Raw genomic sequence first — 22,373 nt, forward strand, 5'->3', positions numbered from 1 at the left:
GTGGGTAAAGTCCACTCTCTTGTTCATTTATTCCAACCCAAGACTGCAATGTCTTTCCTCCAGCAGGTTTGCTCCATAGTGTTACCAAGTCTTCCTACTGAAGGACCCTTTTTTATTCCCCACTCTCCTATTTTAAGACCTTTCTTCCATCTCCAAATATAGAGACCATTTCTCAAAATGTGTATCTGGTTAAGACCAACTGGCAACTTTATAGTGTAACTTTGGTAAAGTCTAAGACACCTTAGGCTAAAAGATGGAGAATGAAGGAAACAAGAGGGGAAGAAGGGAAGAAGCTTTCCGTGGGTAAAGACTGGCTTGTTGCTGCTAACTGGTGCATCTGGAGAGCCAAATGTCTCCTGCAGAATTCCCATTTGCCACTTAAGGAGAGATCTTTATGGTTCATACTAAAAAATACTATAAATTATGGTTTTAAGCAGCAATGAAAGCAGTAATGAGGGTTAGATCTTGATTTTTATTTAGACTAAGACCAAACAGCAGGTACAGCTCCCCCTGTCCTTCCAACCCCTCACCCTGCTTGGAAGGAGGGCATTATCTCGGTGTTTGTGCAAGTACCCAGGTTCTGTGGCACGGCATTGTGGTGTAGCGGGTTAAGTCGCCACCTGCAATGTCTGCATCCCATATGAGAACTCATTTGAATCTCAGCTACTCTACTTCTGATCCAGTTCCCTGCTAACAGGCCTGGGAAAGCATCAAAAAGCCTAAGTGTTTGGCCCCTGCCACCCATGTGGGAGACCAGGATGGAGTCCCTTGCTCCTGGCATTGACCACTGCAGCCATTTGGGGAATGAATCAGCAAACAGAAGATTTCTTTCTCTCTCTGTGTGTCTCTTTATCTTTCTCTCTTTCTGCTACTCTTTCAAATAAATAAATAAATAAGTCTTTTTAAAAATACCCAGGGTTTTTAAACAGCATCAACTGAAAACTTACTGGAAATGCAGCATTTTTGGCCCCACTCTAGACCTAATGAATTAGAAAAACTGGTAGGGGATCCAGAAATCAGTGTTTTGACAAGCCCTCAGGGACTGCTTTATTCTGTGCACACTGGAAAAACCTGCATAAAGAAGGGTAAGGCCAAGGGCTTTCTACTCTGCAACAGTCTGTTTTAGGTCTGCAATAGCTGCGTGTGCACAGAATGATAATCTGTTGTTTCTATAAACAAGTCACCCTGCCGCCTTGCACACTGTGAGGAATGGCAAACAGAAAAGACACAAAGCAGATGGCTATGAGGACACTGAGAGATACAGAGTAAAACCAGTCTGATCCTGAATTAGCCCTGGTAACCACAGGGCTCAGCAAGATTCAAATGGCTCCATAACCACCACTCCAATGCCACCTTCTCAGAACCAGCCAGCAACCAGCTGGTATTATGAGAATGACTGCAGGTCACAGACTCTCAAAGAAAAACTATTATAAACTGAAGAACCTTAACTATTTTATTCAGACATTGTATATCTAGAAATGACAAGTCATTTTAGAGAATGTCCTTTACAATACCATAACTCGGCACTGACCCCTGACTCCTGGATGACATCCACGATCCCCTACAGTCAAATCTCTGTTCTCTTTGATTAATCACAACAGTACTATGGAGGAAGTTGAAATGGAAGTGAAGAAGGATGAGAGACAGGCAAAAAAAAGTTACCCAAAGTTTCTGGAATGTTCCTTCTCTCTCTAGTTACATCTGAGAGCCTAATAATTGTTCCTTCTTTCCTTTCAGTTTTGAAACGTAATCGTCCAGATTCTTCATCATCATCATCTTCTTCATCTGATTCTTCTTTTATTTCCTTCTGGAGCTCCAAAGTTTCCATACCTCCCTATATTACAGACATACAAAGCAAACAGGGAGGGACAGTGAGTTCATATTCTTTCAAATTAAACACTAAAGAATGCTAAAATATTCTTATTTATATTTCAGATGTAAAAACATTGCAAAAATGTCCTATTATAAGGTCATGTGAAACACTAAGCTCACTCTTCAAGAAAATAATCTCTAACATTAAAATTAATTTAATGAAGGGTCAGTGCAACGGCACATGCAACAGGTTAAGCTTCCACCTGTGACACCAGCATCCCATGATGGGGCACTGATTCAAGTCCTTGCTGCTATGATTCCAATCCAGCTCCTGCTAATGTGCCTGAGAAAGCAGTGGATGATAGCCCAAGTACCTGTCACCCACATGGGAGATCCAGATGGAGTTCCAAGCTCCTGGCTTCAGCCTGACCCAGCCCCAAACGTTGCAGCCATTTGGGGAGAGAAGTAACAGATAGAAGATCACATTTTCTCTCTGCCTCTCCCTCTTTCTCCATCTCTGCCTTTTAAATACATAAATTGTTTTTTGAAAAAAAAAATAATGTTAGAAAAAGTTCAAATTCCTATTTACGGTTAATATGCAAAATTATACATACTGCAGCTTACACTTCTGAAAGAATAAACATAAATGCCAAAAATTGCTGGTAGACCTACTGCTTCAACTCCAACCCAAATCTTAACAAAATTCAATGCTAGAGTTCCATGGGCTTCTTAGCGAATAACCTCCCTTGTAGCTTAGATGACAGGGTACTCCTTCTAGTTATATAGGTTCAGCAATTCATAATCCTGGCCCCATGTCCTGTGACCTTCCCTGTCAGACAAGCGGTCCATATCTGCTATTGGGCTTTCTGCTGCTGCTCCTGGGGTTACCATTCCAGTCCCCAAGCTCTTCCTTTCATTCACTCTCACTCCCTTCTGCTTCATACTCATTAGCTAGAGTTTATCACTACCTTTGGCTGAGACTGATGGAAGACTACAACTATGTTTTCTTCCATCACTTCTTCACAGCAAAACCAGTTTTTACTACAGATTTTATTGTATCAATACTCTCCACAAAAACCTGTCCCAACCTCACACTAAATCAAAGTAATTTTTTCATAGGCAAATCTTACCATGGAGTATCACTCAAGTTCCCTCTGACCAGAGTCACTTCTTACCCCAGGTCAATCTGAGTGACATACACTCTTAGATATAAGACAGGTACCTATTAAATCCAACGTTCATTGAAATACTTATTATAAATTAAAAGAAAGAATTTGCCTCTGTTATCATAATTCATAATCTTTAAAGGTTCTTTATTCTTAATGGAAATAAAAATGAGGGGCAGCCATTGTAGCACAGCAAGTTAACCCATCAGTCTGAGTCCTGGCTACCCCACTTCTGATACAGCTTCCTGTTAACGCTCCTGGTAAAGCAGCAGAAGATGGCTCAAGTACTTGAGCCCCTGTCACCCACATGGGAGATCCAGATGGAATTCCAGGCTCCTGACTCCAACCTAGCCCACCTCAAACTGTTGTGGCCATTTAGAGAGTGAACCAGCAGAGAGAAGGAAGATCTCTCTAACTCTGCCTTTCAAATAAATAATTTTTTCAAGAAAATAAAAAACGAACTACTTTATCAAAAAGTGCATATGCAAAAAATTTTAAAATAAACCAATAACACAATTTTGTAGTCTTCCTTTCCTCAACATTTTCTATGTAAAAAGATCAAAAACAAATGTATGTGCTATTATAAACTGCTCAAGTGGAATGGCATCTTCAGGAACTCAAATGCCTAAAAATAAAAGGAAGATGGGAAACTATAACTTTTTTTTAAAAGATTTGTTTGTTTATTTGAGAGGCAGACTTACAGACAGAGAGAGAAACAGCCAAAGAGGGAGGTCTTCCATCCACTGGTTCACACCCCAAATGGCCACAAAGGCCGGAGCTGATCCGATCCGAAGCCAGGAGCCAGGAGCTTCTTCCAGATTTCCCACATGGGTGTAAGAGCTCAAGCACTTGGGCCTTCTTCCCGCTGCTTCCCCAGGCCATATGCAGAGAGCTGGATCGGAAGAGGAGCAGCCAGGACTTGAACTGGCACCCATATGGGATACTGGTGCAAGAGGTAGAAGCTTGGCCTACATATACCACAATGCTACCCCCTGGAGGAAACTATAACTTTAAGTCAAATGACTGCAATGCCATCTTTCAGTATTCTGATGTTTGGTATACAGCAGAATTTGAAAGTAATAAAATCCTGGTATTTTTGTTGGTTTGATGTCATTATTTCTGTATTACTGAGTATCCTGAATCAGAATGAGTGGCATGTATGATCTCTGATGGACCTCCAGGATGCTCTCAGCAGTACTCTACTGCACCTGTACACCAATCACTGGGCATCTCACTGAAAAGTAGGTTCAAACCCAGCAGGTCCAGAGAGTGACCTGAGAGCCTACATTTCTAACAAGGTCCCAGGGGAAGCCAATGCTACAGGTCCACAGACCAACTGACTAGCAGGTCAAAGGAGGGAAAAAAACCACTACCAGCAAAGCAAAATCCTACCAACAGTCAGTTTTAAGTCAACTATTAACAGTAATTATGCTTAAAAGACTTTCCAAACAAGTTTAATATAAAACAGGACAAATGAAATTAATAAAGCTTATTCTACATCCAAATCTTCATATAAGAAATTTAAACATGAAAAAGAGAAACTGAAAATTGTTACTTTGAAACGACACTATGGGGACTAGGGAGGGTGAGAAGTGGACGCCACTACAGTCTATGATCCAGCAATTTCACTCAAGACACTGTCCTAGACAAATATTCATTTGTTCAACTACAAGCCTACAGGAAAACATTTACCATTCTCTCCAGAATCATCAAAACTGGAAACATTTAAAATGATCATCAGTAAGCAAATGGATGAACTGAGATACGGCTAGGCCTCAGAATGCTACTGAGCAGTAAAAAGGGACTGAACGACTAATATAACTGGGAGAAAAAAAAATCACAAAGACATCACGCTGCGGGAAAGAAGTCAATCTCAAAAATGCATACACTGCAGTGATTGCACTTTCAACACAATCTCCAAGAGACAAAACCACACTGGCATCCAGCGGTGAGGAAGGGTACAATTACGAAAGCATGACCTGAGGTAGTTGCTGAATGCTGAAATTGCTCTTCAGTACAAACACCTGGGCCAAGTCTTGTGGCTCAGGTAGGCAGTGCCCTGTATCAAGGATTAGGCAAGCTCCCAACCGCAATGACATCAAGCACGACTGAGATCGCTTACTCAACCTCAGGTCCCGTGACCGGATTCACTAAGCTAGCACATCCCTTCAGACACTGATAGCTCCTAGAGGGTTCCCTTGGCCATGAGCTTAAAGAAGTAAACTTATCTGCCAAAAAGTTGACTCTGTTCAGTTTTTAACAAATATTACCTAGTTTCCCATCCAGGCAAAATTCCATGCAGGGGGCTGGCACTGCCCACATGGGCGCCAGTTCTAGTCCCAGCTGCTCCACTTCCGATCCAGCTCTCTTCTATGGCCTGGGAAAGCAACACAAGATGGCCCAAGTGCTTGGGCCCCTGCACCTGTGTGGAAGACCTGGAAGAAGCTCTTAGTTCCCAGCTTTGGATCAGCCCAGCTCCAGCCATTGCAGCCATCTGGGGAGTGAACCAGCGGATGGAAGACCTCTCTCTCTCTCTGCCTCTGCATAACTCTGCCTTTCAAATAAATAAATAAATTTTTAAACAAAAAAAGTTACATGCAGGGTAGTATATAAAAATCATGTGACAGTATTGGAGGATAGGGAGTGGGGAACCACAGGGTCAGGCAAGACACTTGGCTTAGCAGTTAAGATATTTGCATCCCACAACATAATGCCGAGGTTCAACTTCCAGCTCCAGCACCTAACTTGAGCTTCCTGTTAACACAGACCCTAGGAAGCAGCAATGGTGGCTCAGGTAACTAAATTCCTGCCACACACATGGGAAACCTAGACTGAAAAAGTGGTTCCCAGGTTCAGCTCAGCCAGTCCCAAACACTGCAGGCATCTGGGGAGTGAATTCTCTCACCCTCTCTCTCTGCCTCTCAAGTGAATTTAAAAAAAAATGTTTTAGTCATATAAACCTAATAATAATGCACTCCCGGGGAGGTGGCAGATAACGGTTCTAGTACCTGCTACCCACATGGGAGTCGCAGCCTGGTCCAGCCCTGGCTTTTGCAGACATCTGAGGAGTGAACCAGCAGATGTAAGATTTTTCTGTCTCTGCTTTTCAAATAAAATAAAAATAAATCTTTTGAAATTATGTTTAAAGACTTGATAGAGAATAATTCTTTATCATCAAATATAAAAATTCAATTAATTATATCAGCAATGAAAATTATAAGGCACAAAGACTGGGCAATCAAACTAAGTAAAATCTGTGAAAGTTACAGTCCAATATACTTAACTAATACAGGTACAAAACACCTTTAGAAAATAAAAACACATGGAATCCATCAACATATAGAAAGGATTCTATATCACAAAAAGTGGAATTTATCCTAAAACCCAAGGTTCACAGGACATTCAAAATTCAGCCAATTTAACAAATATTACCTAGTGAACAACTCTAAACATTAAGTACACTTTCCCTCAGACAGGAGGTGCGGCTTAAGTCCCCTCCCTCCCTTTCCCGAGAGGCACCCACACTTAGGCACCCAGAGAACAGAGAAAGGCAAAGACAGCAACATAACAATGAAGAACTCTGGAAGGCACTGCTTCATCCAAAGGACCAGGGGTGACATCAGCAGGGATGGCACATGGATGTCGCACACCAGTGGTGGGATGGCAGGAGGGCACTTCAGCTCTGCAGTATTCTTTACAAAAACCCTTAACTCAGTCTGTGAGAGAAGCATCAAACAAATGCAGACAAGAAGAAATTCTATAGGCTACTTAGCAATGACTTCTTAAAACTGTAAAGGTCATACAATACAAACAAAAACTGGGAAGCTGCCACAGAAAAGAGGACACATGATGACACGACAACAAAGTGGTGAGTGCCCTGGACTGGATGCCAAAGAGCAAGAGGATATTAACAGAAAAACTGGTAGAAAAGGTATGGGGTATACTTAATAGCTTTAAAATAACAACTATAATGTTATATAAACAGATATACAAAAGGCAATGACAAGATTAAACACCCACTGGTGATTTTAAAAACATAATCTCTATAAACTACAAACAGAATAAAACTCCTACAATCTGATGGGAAAACTTCCAGCTAGTATACTGACTGACAAAATACTAAAAAATTTCTCCCAAACATCAAGAACAAGCAATAATGTTTGCCCTTAATTTTTCTTTTCTACATAGTACCAGTATTAGAGGGCAAAAGGGCAAAATAAATAAAAGGATACAAGTTGTAAAGAATTAAAACAGTCTTTATTGACAGACAACATGATTTGAAGACACTGGTTTCCCAATTTGAGCTAAAGATGCAATACCATCAAAATCCCACATAGATTTTTAGTAGATATTCACAAGTACACTCCAGAATTTATACAGCAGCTAGCGCTGTGGCAGAGCAGGTTAAACTGCTGCCTGTAGTGCTGACATCCCATATAGGCAATGCTTCAGATCAGCTCCCTGCTAATGCACTTGGGAAAGCAATGGAGGACAGCTAAAGTCCTTGGGCCCCTGCATCCACATGGGAGACCCAGAGAAGTCCCTGTCTCCTAACTTCAGCCTGGCCCAGCCCTGCCTTACCCGCTGTGGCCATTTGGAGGATAGAAGATCTTTCTCTGTAACTCTGCCTTTCAAATAAATAAAAATCTTTAAAAAAAAAAAAAAAAAAGGAAAGAAAAGAAAAGAAAATTAAAACATGCCACAAATTCAGAGAAAGCACTCATCAACATGTGCCTGCCAATGGACCTGACATATAAAATATATAGACAACTATCTATATCTAGAATATGGACAGTATGTATATGTATGTAAGAGGGATCCTCAAAGGGCTCATGGGAAATGTGTATGATGAAAAACTATATCACAATTTCAGAAAGTTTTGCAACAAAATAAACTTGCATTACCTCATTGTAACATGCACGAGCAGGTAGGATTCACATGTTACACTATCTCAGGCACTACAAATAACACAACAGCTTGACGAGTCCTTTTCAGAGCAACAAGAGTTTTGCTAAGATTGAAGCAAGAACAAATACCAAAAACACAGAGAAAGCTGGGTGCAGGAATGTGAAATCACTGACGCTCTATGCAAAGTTTATGAGGACAACAGCCAGCACACCAGCAATCTACAAATAGATAACCTGTTTTAAGAAGGAATGACAGGATGGTGAAGATGAAGTCCACAACAGACCACCCACGTCAATCTCAGAGGAAACAATCAATCCTGTCTGAAGTCTACCTGAGGATGACTTACGATTAACAGCAGAAACAACAGCCAATACCACAGACATTCAAATGGATTCGTTGACACAACCACAGCAGAAAAAATTCAAGTGCAGCGAATTTTCTGCTTGATAGTTGCCAAAACGGTTGTGTCCACGTGAGTGGTGACAAAAGCAGAATTGTCAATGGAAATGTTACAAGCAGGTGGGATCAAGATCCTGAAGCATTTCTTTAACGAACTGCAGCAGGAGATATAACATGGCTCTCATTGATGTGATTCTCTAGAATTAGCGCCAGTCAAAGCCAGTTACCACGAAGCAGCTCGGTCAAAACAAGGGTGGGTAAATCAAAAGCAAAGAGTTTCTGGGGACACTCAAGGCATTCTCCTTGTTGACTTTCTATCAGCTTATGAGGAGAGTGTTTTGAGAAAGTGAGCCAAAGCTTTAACAGAACAAACCCAGGAAAGCTTTTACAAATGTACCAATTCAGTATGGGAATGGGACAGCACCTTGCTTTACATTTCTCTTTTAATGTTTACTTAACTTTCATCTACTTGAAGGGCAAAGCAACAGAGACAGAGATTGATCTTCCATCTGCTGGTCCACTCCGCAAATGCCCCCCCCCCCCCCGTAAGTCTGCACCACACTGAACCCAGGAGCCCAGAACTCCATCTGGGTCTCCCACATGGGTGGTAGGGGCCTTTTATCTGTTGTCTTACAAGATGCATTAACAGGGGGGCTGGCACTGTGGCTCTGCAGGTTAAAGCCCTAGCCTGCAACAGCAGCATCCCATAAGGCAATCATAGGTCAACTGCTCCACTTCCTCCTATCCAGCTCAACGCTAACGCACCTGGGAAAGCAGAGGAGAATGGACCCAAGTCCTTGGACCTCTGCACCCACGAGGGAGACCCGGAAGAATGGTACTCCATCTCAGGTGTCTCAAGAGATGGCTTAACCTACTGGGCCCCAATACCCTCCCCCACAACTCTTCTTTACATATGCTTTAGGAGCTAGCCCTGTCGGGATAGCACTTTAACTTTTATGAACAGACAGTGCTATCAGCATCAACTAGACTAACTAGCTGGTGACCAGAACCCACACAAAATCTAAGCGGAAGTCAAAATGGTGAGGCCAAGTTCAACACGGCATTACTAAGGTTTGCTGCCACAAGAAAATACAGTTTTTGTTTTTCTCTTTTAATTCCATATTCTAAACACCCTGAAATCCCCACACATATCCTACAGACAATATAGCTTCTATTATGAAATTTATACATAAGGAATCTTTAAAAGTTTGGGGAAAATGCTTATTACAAAAAAAACTATTCAGGAGTTTCAAAATTATTTTTGCACCAAAATAAATTTATCTTTTAATTTAATCTCCCACAAGCATTTTGAAATACCCCTTGTATATGTATATATGTATTCTCTATGAAGAGTACACAAATAGCATGTAAATACAAAAATTAAGAGACAAACAACCCACTTACTCATATAAAGAGAAACGAAGCCTAAACTCAGTTTGAAGGTGAGAGAGATAAGAACAGCATGCACTTCTGAATTTTTAAAAAAATCACAAAGAATTTTCTGGGTAACAATTATTCCTCATCACTCAAAGGACAGTAACTTCAATGTATACATCCATCTTAACTTCAGCTCTTACTGACCTATCCCCGAATGTGAATGTTAGCACATTAAGTATTTTTTTAAGTATTTTAAATGGTACAAAGATTTTTTAAAAACTTCTGACTTATTCTTGTACACAAGTCAAAACTATCTAAAACAGCTTTTTAACTTTGTCAGAAGAATACAATTAGTACTAATGTGACAACATTATTTAGAAAAGATATTTAGTTTTACTATTTAGCTTTAAATTTCTTTCTAATGATTTCTTTGTATTAACCAAGAATATTAGCTAAATAAAGGAATCAACACAATAGAATTTTCAAAAAATTCAATGTCTCTTAGTTCTGTGATTCAGACTTTAATATAGATCTTAACATATAGAATAAACTATTTGAAAATTTTCAAGATGCTTTCTACCTCAGCCAAGCAATCCAGAGTAAGGCATGTTGTCACATTACAGAGCACAGTGAAATGTTCAACCACACTGCAGGCCTCTAAGAGCCATGTATCAAAGAACTGTTTGGGATACCAAAACACAAGTAAATGTGGCACATTAAATTTTTTTCCACCCTGGAGTGGATGTCTGGCATTAGCAGTTAACACACCACAATGGGGTGCCCACATCAGAGCAGAGATTAAAATCTTGGCTCTGCCTCGGGAAGGCAGCAGGTAGTGGCTCAAGTACGTGGGTCTCCTCCACTCAGCTGGGAGACCCAGACTGAGTTCGAAGTTCCTGCCTCTGGCCTGTCCCAACTCCAGCTTGTTGCAGACATTTGGGAAATGAGCCAGTGATTGAGAGATCTCTGTCTCTCCCTCCCGTTTGTATGTGTCTCTCTGCCTGTCAAAGAAATAAGATGACTTTTTTTAAGGAATTTTTTTTAAAACTTCACTCCGAAAACTATTTAATTAAGACTTCTTTTTTTTTTTTTTTTAAGATTTTTTTATTTATTTCTTTGACAAGGTAGAGTTACAGACAGTGAGAGAGAGAGAGAGAGAGAGAAAGGTCTTCCTTCCGTTGGTTCATCCCCCAAATGGCCGCTACGGCCGGCTCTGCGCCAATCCAAAGCCAGGAGCCAGGTGCCTCTGCCTGGTCTCCCACGCAGGTGCAGGTGCCCAAGCACTTAGGCCATCCTCCACTGCCTTCCCGGGCCACAGCAGAGAGCTGGACTGGAAGAGGGGCAACCGGGACTAGAACCCGGCGCCCATATGGGATTCCAGTGCCACAGGCGGAGGATTAACCAAGTGAGCCACGGTGCCAGCCCTAATTTGGACTTCTTAAAATGATGGACCAAGTGTCCTCTAAAACCAAACAAAAGGAACTGAAATAGTAGGCAGTATCTATCTACTTCTTAGCACCTAAAATACAGCTAAGTACGCAAGTTCTCAATGATTACCTTTTTCACTAACACTTAATAATTCTACTGTAAGAAAACAAGCCCAAAATACTTGTTGGTAAAAGAAAAGATTAGCACATCACTTGCCTCTAACATGGACTACTCAAGGTCCTGAGAGCAAAGACAAGTACAAAAAAATTCCAGTCAACACAAAAACAAGCAACATAAACAAGGTAAACTTAAACCAAGAGCCAAAGGACAGAAAAGTAAATATATGAGTGACTTCAAAATACTGTAAATACTAAATTTAAATTTCAATGATAAAACATACAGTTTCAAAGAAAAAAAGCAAAAAATATACCTTCTAGCAGAAAGCATCAAAAAAGATAAAACATTTAATAAGATCTTACTTTCTACTTCAAGGACTGAAAGTGAAAACAGCCCCTAAGAAGTTTCCTGGGGGCCAGCACTGTGATACACAGCTGCCGCCGGCGACATCGGCATCCCATTTGGGCGCTGCCGGTCACTGTCCCAGCTGCTCCACTTCCCATCCAGCTCCCTGCTCATCACCTGGAAGGCAGCAGAAGGTGGTCCAAGTGTTTGGGCCCCTGCACCCATGTGGGAGACTCAGATGGAGCTCCTGGCTCTGGCCTGGTCCAGCCCTGGCCTTTGTGGCTGTCTGGGAAGTGAACCTGTGGATGAAAGCTCGCTCGCTCTCTCTCTCTAATGCTGACTTTCAAACAGAAACAAACAAATCTTTTTTAAAAAGTTTCATGCAAGTAAGTTAAAAGAAAAAAAAAAAAAACCACAAGAATTTAGCAAATGCAGCCTCTCATTCGTTGCATTCCAAATTAAAGGGTCAAGATTTTAACTGCCTTAAATTCCTGTTTTTCCATATTTTAGATGAAAAGAGAGAATATTGCCTTATTTCTAAAATGTCACGGCAAATACTTCTTGAAATGAGACAATACAGACTACAAAGACTAAATAATCTCACCAAAAGAAGTAATCACTATTACTATTTTCGTCTTTATCTACTAGACTTTTTTTTTTTTTTTTTTTTTTTTTTAGATTTACACACACTTTTAGATACAAAGTTCCACAGGGAACTTAAAGACAGTAATTATGTCATCTTACTCTTTTCACTTAATTTACTCTGAGCATCCTTCCATGCCAGAGGTTTTTTTTTTGTTGTTTTTTTTTTTTCTCCTCTAATCACAGATTCAGTCTTTTTGAATAACTTCGTTACAGTGGAATTGTGGAGTCAAAAGACAAGTGCTTTAGGGTTTTGTACTCTCAGGAACAGTGAAGGGTCTGAAGTTGTACTCTTCTTGCGAGCTAATATGGAGCCTGTGTGTAAACTAAGCTTCGAATTAATGACATTCGTGGCAGCATTCTTGCACCAGCTCCCTGAGCCTAGAGAACAAATCTGCCATAAGGCATAGGCAAGCCTGCCCTTGATTCTGGAGGACATCCGCGAGACAACCATCTCAGAGTAGAGATTCTAAGACAAAAGGTAGGCAGAGATTCACTCACAAAACAAGTAGAGACAGAGGACCATGGAAATTGTCTCCGGATAAGGTTTCCAACATGTTTCCCTAACAGAATGCAACTAAACCCTAATCAGCAATGTTGCTTTCTGCCTATATTAAAATAGGCTTAAAATCTCTATTTGGTTTTAATTTTTATTTTATTGAATATTTTTTCATGTTTATTATTCATCAGCTTATTACATTTAATTATTTTCCATATCATTTTACCTCTTTCTACAGTACTCTTCTGTATATATACTGAACATACTATGTACTAAATATTAACTCTTACATAGTAAATATATTCTTAGGTTTATTATGCATGTAAATAGTCACCATATGTTATTTGTCTGAACTTCTGTTTTTGCAGTTTTATAGTATTTGTACATGACCCAATCATTGTTTTCCTACAATGCTTTTAAAAAAATAAATAAAGATTTGTTTGTTTATTTGAGAGACAGAATTACAGACCAAGAGAGGCAGGTGCAGAAAGTGGAGCAGCCGGGACTTGAATTGGCGCCCATATGGGATGCCGGCACCGCAGGCAGAGGCTTAACCTACTATGTCACAGTGCTGGTCCCCCTATAATGGCTTTAAAAAGCATAATATTGGAGCCAGCATTGTGGAATAGCAGGTTAAGCTGCTGTATACATTGGTTCAAGTTCCAGCTGCTGCACTTCCAATCCAGCTCCCTGCTGATGCTTCTGGGTAAGCAGAAGAAGATGGTCCAAGTGTCTGGATCCCTGCTACCCATGTGGGAGACCCAGAGTTCCAGGCTCCTGGATTTGGCCTGACCCAGCCCAGGCCAGTGCAGCCATCTGGGAAGTGAACCTGCAGATGAAGCTCTCTCTGTCTCTCTCTTTCTCTCTTTGCAACTCTGATTTTCAAATAAAAAAAAAGAAATCTTTGAAAAAAATAAATAAATAAAAGCCTAACATTGTGGTATCCCACAGGAGCTCTAGTCTGAGCCCTGGCCATTCCACTGCCAATCCAGCTCCCAGCTAATGCAACCTGGGAATAGCAGCAGAATAGGGCTCAAATGTTTGGGCCCCCGCCACCCACGTGGTAAACCTGGATGGAGTTCTGGGTTTCTGGCTTCATCCTGGCCTAGTTCCCTCATCATAGCCATGTGGGAAGTCAACCAATGGAATGCAGATCTTTCTGCCTCCCCCCCACCTCAATTCCTGTAAGTCTGCCTTTCAAACAAATAAACCTTAAGGAAAAAAATGCCTACAGTCTGCACTGTGGCACAGCAAGTAAAACTGAGCTTGCAACACGGGAACTCCGATGGGTGTCCTAGCTGACTTACTTCCATCCAGTTCCCAGTTAATGACCTGAGTAAAGCAGTGGAAGCTGGCCCAGGGCTTTGGGCCCCTGCCACTCATGTGGGAGACCTAAATGAAGCTCCTGGCTCCCAGCTTCAGCTGGCTCAGTTCTGATCATTACAGCCACTCAGGAGTGAACCAGCAAATGGAAGACAACCCCTCCCCACGCCACCCCCACCTCTGTAACTCTTTCACATAAAAATAAATAAATCTTTAAAAAGAAAAAAAGCTGGGGCCGGCATTGTGGTGCAGAAGGTTAAGCCTCCACCAGTGAGGCGCCAGTTCAAGACCCAGCTGCTCCACTTTCACTCCAGCTCCCTGTTAATGCTCCTGGGGAAGCAGCAGCAGATGACCCAGATGCTTGGATCCTGCCACCCACCTGGGAAACCCAGAAAAAGCTCCAGGTTCCTGGCTTCAGCCTGGCCTGGCCTGGCCTCAGCCATTACAACCATTTGCAAAGTGAACCACAGACAGAAGATCTCTCTAACTGTGCCTTTCAAATAAATTAAATCAAATCAAATCTTAAATTTGAAAAAAAAAATAGGAAAAAACCCTAATACCAAGAGTGAAGAGAAAACTTGTTACTCACTGTTACTCATTCTCCCACTTTCTTAATAGTGAAACCCTCAGGGCTGGTGCTCAGTACAGCAGATAAGACACTGCTTGGGCTATCTACACACTTCACTTTCCATTCAGCTTCTGGCAAATGCACAACCTGGGGAGGCAGCTCAAGTGGTTGGGTCCCTGCCACCCATGTGGGAGACCTGGATTGAAGTCTGGACTTCAAATATACAGTAGAAAAAAAATTTTGAACAAAACCTTCAATTGTAGCTGAACTGTCACTTAATTAAAACATCAGCTTTCCCATGTTGCTAGGTATAGCCACATGACAAAGGCTTAATTAATGATACATTTATGGATGCTGTATGGGAACCCTGAGATAGGCCTTTCTTTAAAGGGTGGGCAAGGTTCCTTTTAGTCTTCCTGTATTTCACCCTAGAGCAGCCAAACCAGAGTTGTACAGTGAAAGTCTGGAAGATCTCGGGTATCTGATTACCTGGTGAAACTAATACCAGATCCAAAATGTACTCTATAATTTCTTGACATTAGTGAGAAATTAATTAATATTTGGTGAGTTTTCTATTTTGTAAGTAGGCCCAACACTAACAACAACATGGTTAAAACATTCTCCACCCACCCAACTTTGGGGTATGTGCATGTGCACATCACACATATATTTTTAACACTGAAATATTTCATCAATACTAGATTCATATTGGTAAAAAACCAAGACTTCAACTTTTCCCTCAATGATTATCCCTTTCTCAGTCACTCTGAGGTATTCTGTTTCACATGTTTGATTTCAATTTTTTAAAGGCTGGATCTCATTATCAATATCCCTCCAAAGCCCCTCCGCCGCCTTTGTAATTTTTTTTTTTAAGATTTATTTATTTGAAAGTCAGAGAGCGAGAGAGACAGACAGACTGACTGACTGACGACTGACTGTCCTGCTGGTTCACTCCCTAGATGGCTGCAGAGGCCAGGGCTGGGCCAAGCTGAACCAAGGAAACAGGAGCCTCACCTAGGCACTCGGGCCATCTTCTGCTACTTTTCCCAGGCAATCAGCCGGGAGCTGGATCAGAAGTGGAGCGGCTGGGACTCAGGACTCCTGTTGTAGTGGCTGGCTTTACCCACTGAGCCAGGACACCATGCCCTGCCCCCATTCATACCCTCCCCTCTGTCCCTCTCTGTCTATGGCTCTCTCCTTTCCTGCTTCTCCCTGTCCCCTCCTCTCACAATGAAAATAAAGGTAATCCATTATTATTTTAATAACAGAGTTTAGGAATAGAAGGTCAAAATACCCAGAGAAGCCATACCAACACCTTCAGAAGGTACCCAGGCAATGTAACACTTATTTTTTTAAAACGCTTTACAATAAAATAGTTTAAATTGCTGGACATCACTTTAAGATTGAAATCTATAAGACCTTTCCCCATTCCATAATATGCTATAAACACAATACTAGAGAAAACTACAGGAAATACTGTCATGAAAAAAAAAAAAAACTAAAATTACAGGGGAAAATAAATGAAATTAATTTTCCAACTTTAAAATATCACAAAGTAATAAGAAGGGCATGTTATTAATGGGCACCAAATTCGTTGGTTTTCCTCTCAGCTTTACCTTGAAAGATCTCCAGGGCAGCCTTTGTCTGCTCCCCTCCCCCTTTTAATGTCTTCTCAAATGTACCTAAATTTGCCTAAATACCCCTTATCAGGCTTGAACAAGGCTGAGACTAGCTTTATAGAAGGAAAAATCACACGTCTCCACTGGAAAAATAGAGAGTAAATAAAACATGTTATGGGCTGACTTCCTAAATCCTTGGTGCAACACCTAAAGGAAATGGTCTAAGCAGCAAATGTCAGTTTTTACAACCCCTTGAAAAAAGGAGAGGGAAAGGTAGTAAGGAAAATTGAGAAGAAACACTAAAAAGGAAAGCTTTTCTCAGAAAATCAAGTCCTTGAAGGATGATCTCCAAGTTCAACGCCTGGCCCCAGGAGCCACCGCTAACAGAGAACAACAGTGATCTGCCCTCTGCTTCCCGCCAGCGTCTAGACTTCCCAGACCTGCTTGCAGAAGCTCACCTCTTCCATGCAACCTTGGCACTTCCAACAGCCTCCCGGGGCTCCCTAGGTGAGCGCCTCACAGTGTGTCTGGCCTCACTGTTCCTATCATTACGTATGTCACAAGCACCTCTGTGTCTGTCTTCTCTACCATATTAGGCTGCAATTTCCTTGAGGACAAAAACCAAGCTTCATCATGCTTGTTTCATCAACACCTAAAATAGCATGTAAATATATAGAGAATCTGAACGTTTTCTTTGGAATAATGATAATGATCCAAGGTAAACTAATGTTAACTAATTTAAAATAATTATAGCACTGCTTTCAAACCACTAAGGGATGCATCGTACTTCTTAAAAATTTTCACCCATACCCCCACAAAACATTTAAAGCTCTGTAGAGGGCACATGCTTTCTGAAATCACAGCACACCAGAGCTCAATTCCCAGAGCCTATAAAGCTCCAGGTTTTACTACACTAACAGTTCAAAGGGAGGTACATCAGCTTTTCACTAATTCTAAAAATTTGCTCGTTTTAAGTATGAGGAAGACAAAAAAAAAAAAAACAGCAAATGTTTGGACCCTTTTTAAAAGATAAACAATACCTCTTCAGTTTCAGGAGCAACCTGGGACTCAGTAATCTCATCTAATTCATCTTCAGCAACATAGTCTTCCTGCTCTTGCAGCCCTTGTTGCCCACCATAAGCCTGCAAGTATTCTTCATCCTAACAGCCATTAAAGAGAAAGCAAATTTTTCTCATACAGCTTTGGGTGTTTTTATTTTTTAAAAAAGGCACTTTATCATCTTTATGACTCATGCTTAATTATTTTAGCAAATTTCACTATGATAATTACTTGACTGAGCACAAAGCATTAAGCAAAAAATTAGAATGTAATCTTGATGCTTTAATGCGAACAAAGCACACCATGCTAACCTCACAGCTAAGGCTAGCTCCATGGAGTTCTGCTTTCTGCCTGCCAGGACTCCTTCAAGTCAACACTGAGGAGAAGCAAGCATACGAAGAAGTCGTGCGTGTGCTCTCATGAAGAAGCTCAGCAGCAGTAAGAGGGCAGAAATCATGTCCAGCTCTGCGATGACAGGCGACCAAAGTATGGACAGTTCAACGTAACAGCGCTCAAAAAATCACGGCTTACTATTGGGTTCTCCATGGGCTGCTTCCCGTCAATGAAAGGACAATTTCGAGTTTTGTATGAAATGGTAAGGGGCATATCAGAGTAGGTATCCCCTTAACACATAAGCAAGCAAGCAGGCAAGCTGACTGGAGACTTCCACAGCAGCCAAAGAGGCAGGGCTTTTATTGGCATCACTAACAAGCGTAGGAAGAGTTAATCCTACTCAGTGAAGGTGGGCTTCCCAGTGTCCCTGGCCACTTGCTAAAAATGAACAGTAAAATGGTTATAGGGCAAGCTACCTTCCAAAGAATCACCTACATAAGAACCCTAATCACCTACAATATGTTATCTTGAGAGTGTCGACTACAATCCCCAAAGAAAGCAGCTCTGCTCAAGTTGACAGATCACCTCAGTGCCCATAAACGCTTCTGAAGATGATCTGAACACACTGCATTTGACTGTCCAGAAGAAACTAAGCATCCTAACAAAAAGTACAACTATCAGCACCCACTAATCACCAGTAGCAGAACATTCAGATTTCAAATAAGGCCAGATGATGATAACCAAAATGTTCAGTCAATACACAATCTACCACTGGATTCCCAAAGAGAAACAAAAATTTGTTGTCCTTTCCATCAATGTCAATCTGAAATTGCTTTTACAGAGCAGTGTTTTTTGAAATCTCAGCCTATGTTAATTTTGCAGGCCCTAATAAGCTGCTCCGGAAAACATAAGACACCAATGATTTTCTAATATTTTGTTGATTAAAAAACAACACGCATTCCATACTAATACAAGAGCACAAGTTTTTAAATGGTACAACAATTCAATCTCAAGAATAGCACCAGCAAAATTCACAAACTTAGGGGCCTTCCTGACCCTGGGGAATAGTAGGAAAGAACACTCCCGTTGTGCTACCAGCTCTCCCAACACTTTTGGACCTCCTGTCTTCACAGCGAACAGTGCCTCACCCAATTACAAAGCCATGGTTTTATGACTCTGCACCCAATTACGCACAAATCCCTCCACGCAGCTCCAGCAAAGAGAATACATTCCCGTTCCACAATGCATTTCAGAGCTCTCTTCTGGATTTAGCCAAGCGGTTAACAAATCCCAACTGGGACAAGAAACCAGTGAAATAAACTACTTACCAAACTAAAATACTGCTGGGTACACAGGGACACAATCTACTCATGTGTTCATCAGTCTTACAACGAAAAAATAAACTGCACATCAGTGACAGCCTACGAAGACAGTAACGGAGGCTCCCACTGCCAAGCAAAGGAGCGGTACTTCAGTTTAATTCTGTGTAATTCTTCCTACCCAAAGTGGTCATTTCAGATGCTACCACTGTGATGAGTGTATAAAAAAAAAAAAATGACCAGTGGCTTTAACAAGTTATAGTAAGGTAAGCTGATGCTCCTTGTAGAAAGACATTTAACTGGTTCTCCTCAACATAAAGTTTACCGTCCTCTATAACAGAACCCTTTTCTAACATTTAAGCAAAAGTGTTTCAGAAAAAAATTCAATTTAATATGGAAGAGTACTATGAGTACTTAAAACTGTCACATTTCAACATGTGAATCTGAGACAAAATATTGGGTCATCATGTTGGATTTTATTGCAGCCAGGGACTATGTGTACTTTACAGCAAACTCTAAGAATGCCGAAGTGGAGATACAGCCCATGTGGCTTGTATGTACTTGTCTATCAAGCACTTTCCACACTGGGATCTGTCCCACTAAGTTCTAAGTTCATGGGTAACCTACATGTCATCTCTTGATGGTTAAGCAGTATTGTGTCCCCAGTGCTTTGACATGGGTAAAGACTGTTTTGAATTTACAAGGGGAGAATGGACCCCAGAGAAGATTAGCCTATTTTATTTTACTAATAGGTAGCAGAAATAATGAGATTCTATAACTAGAAAATAAACTGAAAGATTGTGGAGTTTTTTTCAACCATGACAATGTCTTAGTTTAACAAAGTATACAAACACACCAGGAAACCAGAAGACATCTGTCCACACTAGTGAAGAACTTATTTCCAAAACAAATCATTACAGCTTTATTGGAATGACAAGTCCCCATGATGCATGTTACATGATTCTATTTAGGAAAGCCACAAACATTTCGTTTTTTCATTACCAAATTTAAGGAGCAGCCCGCCACAAAGAATCAAATCTTAAAACTACTGAGCCACCTAAACACAGTCATGACTGGAATTAAATATACTAAGGTTCCACATAAACAATACTTTTCAAAATTGTATATATAAACAACAGAAATTCAGTAATTCCTGAACTTGCTTCTCAAATGAAAGCATACTTTGAATACAAACATTAACAGATCAAAGCAGAACTATTCTTACAAAGGAAATCTCTCAGGTCAACTCTGCACACTTCCATCCCCATCCCAACAGCCCCATTTACACTTCACCTCAATGGGACTCTCACGTTCCTGGAAATAATAAGATACTACTGCATCCACAGAAATCACACGTTCCCTCATGAATCTCATTGTTTATTTTAAAAACTCAATCTCTTTTATGATGAATCATTAAGACAGATGAGCAAGCACACACTAGTACATTTTCCTTGCACGATGGTTCAACTTAAAGAGAAAAAACTACATACAAAACTGTCTTTGTGAAATAGAAATCAGCACAAGCTCTGCTTCCTGATTACATATAACAAATTACGTGTGACATTTCCTAAACTAACCTCCCATCTCTTTATTCAGGTTTAGACAGGTCTCAGTTACAAAAAGGATGAATGAACAGGACATCAATCACTCTGGAATATTAGCACCTTAAAGATGTCTTTAGCAGGTCAATAATCTTTTCACCTTAGAAGGACTTTATCAGATCTTGTCTAAAGCCTGGATAAAAGCTCTGCATTAAGTACTTCTAACAATTCACAGTATATCTCCAACACACAAAGCTGTTTTCTTCCTTAGGGTGCAATTCTCAAGGTCACGATTCTTTGCAGCCTTGCAGAATGACAAAGGAGCATTACCTCTGGCCAAACAAGCTGTCAACACAAACTTTGTCATAGCTCAGATAAAGAAACTGGCAGACAGTGATAATAAGGTCTAATTTCCCTCCCTCCCAAGGGAGGGAAACAGATTTCAGATGGTCTAGGAGCAATGTGCCAGAAGCCTAGTTATCTTGCTCATACAAAGGGGCAAAGACTCACGGTAAATTCATCTAAAGGCTCGTTGATCTCGATGTCCAACACTTCATCATTGTAAAGCTGTTCCTCCTCTGGCTCTTCCACATACTCTATCTGGTCTTCTGTCAACTCAGCATCTTGGCCTTCATACTGTCCTTCTTCTGGGTACTCTTGAGAATACAGTTCTGATCGATCAGACTTGTGGTAAACTAGTTCATCCTCGCCTTGTTCGTACTCAGACTCCTGCTCTCCAGATTGGTCATTAGTGTTGTCAGACAGTTCAAATGATGTAACCATGCCAGATGTGGCATTCAGGCTAATTTTGACACCCTGAGAGCTAGAAAGGAAAAAACATAAGGAAAGGAATGCAAAGAGAGTAGAGCTCAATACTAAATCATGACATAAATTAGCTCAAGTTATTCCAGTCATTGATAAAGCAGTTACTCCAACAATGAGAGAAAACAAAGCTCAATATGTTACAGTGAGCCAGTTCTGTAAGCTCTTAACACATACTGTTTATGTCACTGAGCCAGTAAACTCAATAAACTCAATGCATACAGCAAGGCTCAATGTGCTGATCCAGAACCACAGAGCGCCTCCACTTACCATCACCTGCTAGTTAACCAACCACAAGAGCCAACTTAATCAGATGAGGAAGCAGGTCTGATTAGCCAAGTCCAAGAATGACATGCCAGCAAATCTGGGGAGGAATTTGCTAATTTTCACCCAACAAACCCTTCCTCTATGACTCCCCATCCTTTGTCCTAGAGGTGGGTAAACAGGCTCCCTTAAAAACCTAGGGAGTCCAGCCGGCGCTGCGACTCACTAGGCTAATCCTCCACCTGCGGCACCAGCACCCCGGGTTCTAGTCCCGGTACGGGCACCGGTTCTGTCCCCGTTGCTCCTCTTCCAGGCCAGCTCTCTGCTGTGGCCCGGGAGTGCAGTGGAGGATGGCCCAAGTGCTTGGGCCCTGCACCCGCATGGGAGACCAGAAGGAAGCACCTGGCTCCTGGCTTTGGATCAGCGCAGCACGCTGGCCATAGCAGCCATTTGGGGGGTAAACCAACAGAAAAGGAAGACCTTTCTCTCTGTCTCTCTCTCTCACTGTATAACTCTACCTGTCCAAAAAAAAAAAAAAGACACCTAGGGAGTCCCAGCAGACTGCATGCTCAGCCCTCTGCCGCTCTCCCTATCCCTTCCATTCTGACAGATGCCCTATCCCCAGTAAAACCTTATCACTTCACTCTCTCTCATGCCTCAATTCTTTCTTGCACAATTTTCTCCGGTGACAAAATGACAGCATTTACTGCTAAGATTTTGAAGTAAAAACAAAGGTATTATCCTATGAGCAGAAAACCACTGTTGGAATTTTAAGAAGAATTTTGTTTTTTTTTTTAAACTATGAAGCAAACTGCGAAATCTTGTTCAAAAA

At 41.2% G+C, this 22,373-nt stretch overlaps 1 protein-coding gene across 7 annotated transcripts in view; it reads right to left on the minus strand.

The window, feature by feature from the left end:
- Positions 1 to 22,373, minus strand: part of RBM33 (RNA binding motif protein 33) — a 154,951-nt gene that overhangs the window by 87,390 nt on the left and 45,188 nt on the right. For 4 of the 7 annotated variants that reach the window (XM_070077226.2, XM_008263876.5, XM_008263874.5 and 1 more), the window contains exons 5-7: positions 20,966 to 21,278; positions 17,244 to 17,363; positions 1,663 to 1,834 (exon numbers count right to left, since the gene is read on the minus strand). In XM_070077226.2, the coding sequence (XP_069933327.1) occupies positions 1,663 to 1,834; positions 17,244 to 17,363; positions 20,966 to 21,278 (605 nt within the window). The remainder of the gene's footprint in view (positions 1 to 1,662; positions 1,835 to 17,243; positions 17,364 to 20,965; positions 21,279 to 22,373) is intronic. The other 3 variants (XM_070077227.2, XM_008263877.5, XM_008263875.5) reach the window with 1 other exon arrangement.

Source organism: Oryctolagus cuniculus, chromosome 7, assembly GCF_051225735.1.
Source record: "Oryctolagus cuniculus isolate XC-2025 breed Fujian yellow rabbit chromosome 7, ASM5122573v1, whole genome shotgun sequence".
Taxonomy (NCBI): domain Eukaryota; kingdom Metazoa; phylum Chordata; class Mammalia; order Lagomorpha; family Leporidae; genus Oryctolagus; species Oryctolagus cuniculus.